Source organism: Gavialis gangeticus, unplaced genomic scaffold (assembly GCF_001723915.1).
Source record: "Gavialis gangeticus isolate Ggan-Ray unplaced genomic scaffold, GavGan_comp1, whole genome shotgun sequence".
NCBI classification, from domain to species: Eukaryota; Metazoa; Chordata; order Crocodylia; family Gavialidae; genus Gavialis; species Gavialis gangeticus.
In genome coordinates this window covers 18,619,399-18,622,866 of record NW_017728997.1, presented here as the reverse complement: position 1 = coordinate 18,622,866, position 3,468 = coordinate 18,619,399, and the positions used below count along the sequence as shown (strand labels likewise).

Genomic DNA, 3,468 nt, shown 5'->3' with positions numbered 1-3,468 from the left:
AGGCCTGGCCTGCAGAGGTGACCTGCTTCCACATGCATCTTCCACCAATAAGACCAACTGCAAGCAATGCTTTGTGTGTGTAAGAGAGTAATCTTGTGTGTGTGCCACTCGCTAAGGCTAAATACAGCTCTAGTTTCTATTATACTGAGACAGCCTGGTCTGGCTTTCCAGAAGAGGTCTCAAATATAGCACCCTGCATCTGCATCTCTGCCGGTGGCAGGCTTCCACCTGCTGGTTAGCCCACAACACTTCAACCTGCTGCAATATTGTACTTGCGCTTCTGGTTAGTATTCCTGCCATTCCAGTTAATAGCTCAAAACACCTTGTGCCCTGTACTGGTTGTGCCCTTCTGTAATATTTGAGAGAGACAAAGGACTACAGCTCCCAGTCATGACATACCTTCTTGCTCTCAACATGAGCCTTTATTAATATACTAGAATACGTGTTGGAATCTGCTGGGCATCAGCCAGGGTGTCAGAGATGTGCTGTTATAGCACAGACTAAAGCACTTGTAAAGCAGGGATCAATCACTGTTTTAAAAGAGCTGATCAAAAGAAAATTAATCTTTCATTTAGGCTTGACATAGGAGCTGTTTGGAGGTCCACCCACCACTACTTCATCTTCTGTGGTATGCAGCCCTCCATTTTCAAGGCCACAGGAAGTTTTAGTTCTCTGTCTGTTTCTTTATTGAGTTGCAGAAGCTGTAGGGGGAGGAAAGAAAAAAAGCAGAGAGCTTGGCAGTAGGTGGTCCGTGAACAGGGAACGGCACATTCAGAGCAAGGCTGTAAACCCAAATGTTCTTTCTGAGGCTGCTAGTGGACACAATGCATGGATAATCTCATACCCACGCATATAGTAGGCAGGCTCAGCACTGGCACTTGAGTTAACAGAGAAATCCCATTCTGTTTTCTCAAGGGGTGGTATCCTGGTGTCCTCTGCTCCTAACCTACTGTGCTTGGCTGGTTGATGGGATACTGGTATATGAGGGGCCTCAAACCACTTTTTAAATTTGCTGCTGCCATGTCCCTGTTGTGGATCTTAAAAAAGTAAGTATGTTGCTGCGTCAACACTGAACCCTCAGAGATGTTTTCCATCCACATCTGTTTTCTCCCTTTCCATCCTCCTGCTTTCCCACCCCATTCTTTCCCCCAGAAGTATGCGTGCCCCAGTTTGAGAAACGCCAGTCTAATCAGCATGCTTGGGTCACCGCCGAGTTGTTGGCCCCCCGCTGGAGTCTGCTCCTTTTTGCCGGCCACACGCCAAAGCAGCATCAATGTGTGCAAGGAGGGAGGTGGCACCCGTGGCTCCCAGCCCACAGGCACACGCTGTTCCATGCAGACCGTGTGCTCCGGGAGCAGGACAAGTGAAGGGAAGTGCGTGCGTAGGGGGAGTCGTGTCTAGAGAGACACAGAACATGCAGATCTTGTCTCCATGACCTGAAGTTGCACTGATCTGCCTGATGCTACGAGTGGTGCTGGGATTGGGAGAAAAGCAATTTTTCATATTCCCCATGGACTGTGAGAAGGTTTGGAGCTGCTTTGCCTGCAGCAGGTCCTCCTCTTTGAACAGCATTCAGTGCCATGGGCTCTAGAACGAGTTTTCAAAAAAGGAACCATTCTGGCTAGTAACAGCCCTGAGATGCCCAGGCACGAGCTGCCACAGCCTCTGCCCCTATCGAGTTTGCAAGGAGAGGAGAGGGAAAGTACCTTTTCAAAAGGGCTCTTATCCTCTCGATCTTTTTCTCCTAAAAAAACCCAGTTGTCCCAGTAATGCAGCGTGGCAGCATAGGTGCTTCCCAGATTGGTTAACAGTGTCCGTGCTTCATCGTTCATCCTAAAAGAGAGAGAGAAAGGACTTCTGAACTCCACCCTACTCTACCCAGCTTTGATTTGTGTATCTGCTCAGTCCCATAGGATCTGACCACCTTCCCATAGTGCATGAAGTGCACTGACTAACATCTGCTGGGTTTTTGGATCTAGCCATGTTGGTCTGAGGACATAGGCAGGCAAGGTTATTTGAGTAGATGTGATATGTTTTATTAGACCAAGTGAGTAGTTGGTACTCAGTTGGTCTAATAAAAGATATCACATCCAGTCAAAGAACCTTGCTTGACTAACATCTGTCACATGTGCAGGACAGCTTTTCGCTTTGTATTTTTCACAGTGCAACTGTCAATGTTCCTGGCTGCTAAATGGTACTGCCCTTTCCTGCCTCTCCGTGGCTGAGAAAGCGAGGTCATGGAGGCAGGTGCACCTTGCCTTTGCAGGAAAGGTGGGGAGGTTTGTGATGGACTGTGGCTCATTCTAGAGTCCAGAGCCAGGCCATGGGAGACCTTTGGGGGCCGTGCCCTGCAGTGGTTCCAAACCCTGCCCCTGGATGCTCATGCCTTAGTCACCACCCTCATTTCACATGGGGGCCAGTAGCTTGAGCCGCTACTGGCCTCTGGATTAGATACTGAAGCAGCAGAGAGGAGCGATTGAAAATAGGCAGGATCCAAACCACTGGATGTTCTCTAGGTGACAGATCATTTGGGCATCCAGGGCTGCTCTTGAGCACAGATGCCACAAGTTTTGTGCCTGAGACATGGTGCCCAGATGCAGGCAGCTGGATTCTGGGCCAGCCAACATGTCCCAGGGCTGGAAGGTGCAGCCCCCTGCAGAGAGTGATGTACCACCCTGGCTCCAAATGTAGTTAGGACCGAGTGGAGGGTGGATAGTTGTGCATGTGGGGTCTGATCACACTGCCCTGGGCCCAGGGGGAGATTTGCCATTGACTCTGTGTGAGGAGACCTGGCTTCTGGGAGGCAAGCTCTGCTCCTTGGGTTGGTACGTACTTGGTGGCTGGGTCATCAAAGGAGGCGACTAACACCAGGGTGCCATTTTGGATGGTTTTCAGGAAGGCCACTAGGTGTTTGACATCTGGTAAAACAGAGAAAAGCAAGTGTTAAGGGCAAAGCATGTGGCCCATTTGCTCTGAATATGCCGTATCTGGGGGCAGGATCTAGACAGGTGCAAGTGCCTTGTCAGCTCCATTTCCCTCCCATGGGGTTTGTAGGCGCAAAGCATTTTGCAGAAGGCCCCATGCATCTTTCAGGACTGGACTGGTTGGGACAAAGGCTACTTTTTTCCAGTGCTGTAGTGTGAAAAGCAGCCCTTGCTAGAAGGGATGCATTGATAGAGATTTTTGGGGCCAATACCAATAGCTAATTTTTAAGGAGGCATATTGGCCAATGCCAATCCAATCTCTGATATGCATCTTGGCAGCTGGAAGAGCAGTGTTCAGCTGGTAAGTCTGTTGTGGTGAAATGGGTGGGGCGGGGTGGGGGGTGCAGATCAAGGGCCCTGTGGTGAGGGAGGGAAGGAGTGGGGCCTCGATCTGTAGAAGAGAGGCTCTACCCCACAGGGTATGAATGCTGCTTCGGGTGCCCTGGATTCTGCTGCAGATCCGAAGCACTGTTGGATTCTGAGT

General features: G+C 50.1%; 1 protein-coding gene across 2 annotated transcripts in view; it reads right to left on the bottom strand.

Annotated features, from left to right (window-relative positions):
- Window positions 1-396: 396 nt before the first annotated feature.
- The window catches only part of FAM3D (family with sequence similarity 3 member D), a 60,840-nt gene continuing 57,768 nt past the window's right edge, over window positions 397-3,468 (bottom strand). The window contains exons 8-10 of one of the 2 annotated variants that reach the window (XM_019504859.1): window positions 2,834-2,918; window positions 1,707-1,833; window positions 397-701 (exon numbers count right to left, since the gene is read on the bottom strand). In XM_019504859.1, the coding sequence (XP_019360404.1) occupies window positions 612-701; window positions 1,707-1,833; window positions 2,834-2,918 (302 nt within the window). In that variant the 3' untranslated portion in view covers window positions 397-611. The remainder of the gene's footprint in view (window positions 702-1,706; window positions 1,834-2,833; window positions 2,919-3,468) is intronic. The other variant, XM_019504858.1, reaches the window with a different exon arrangement.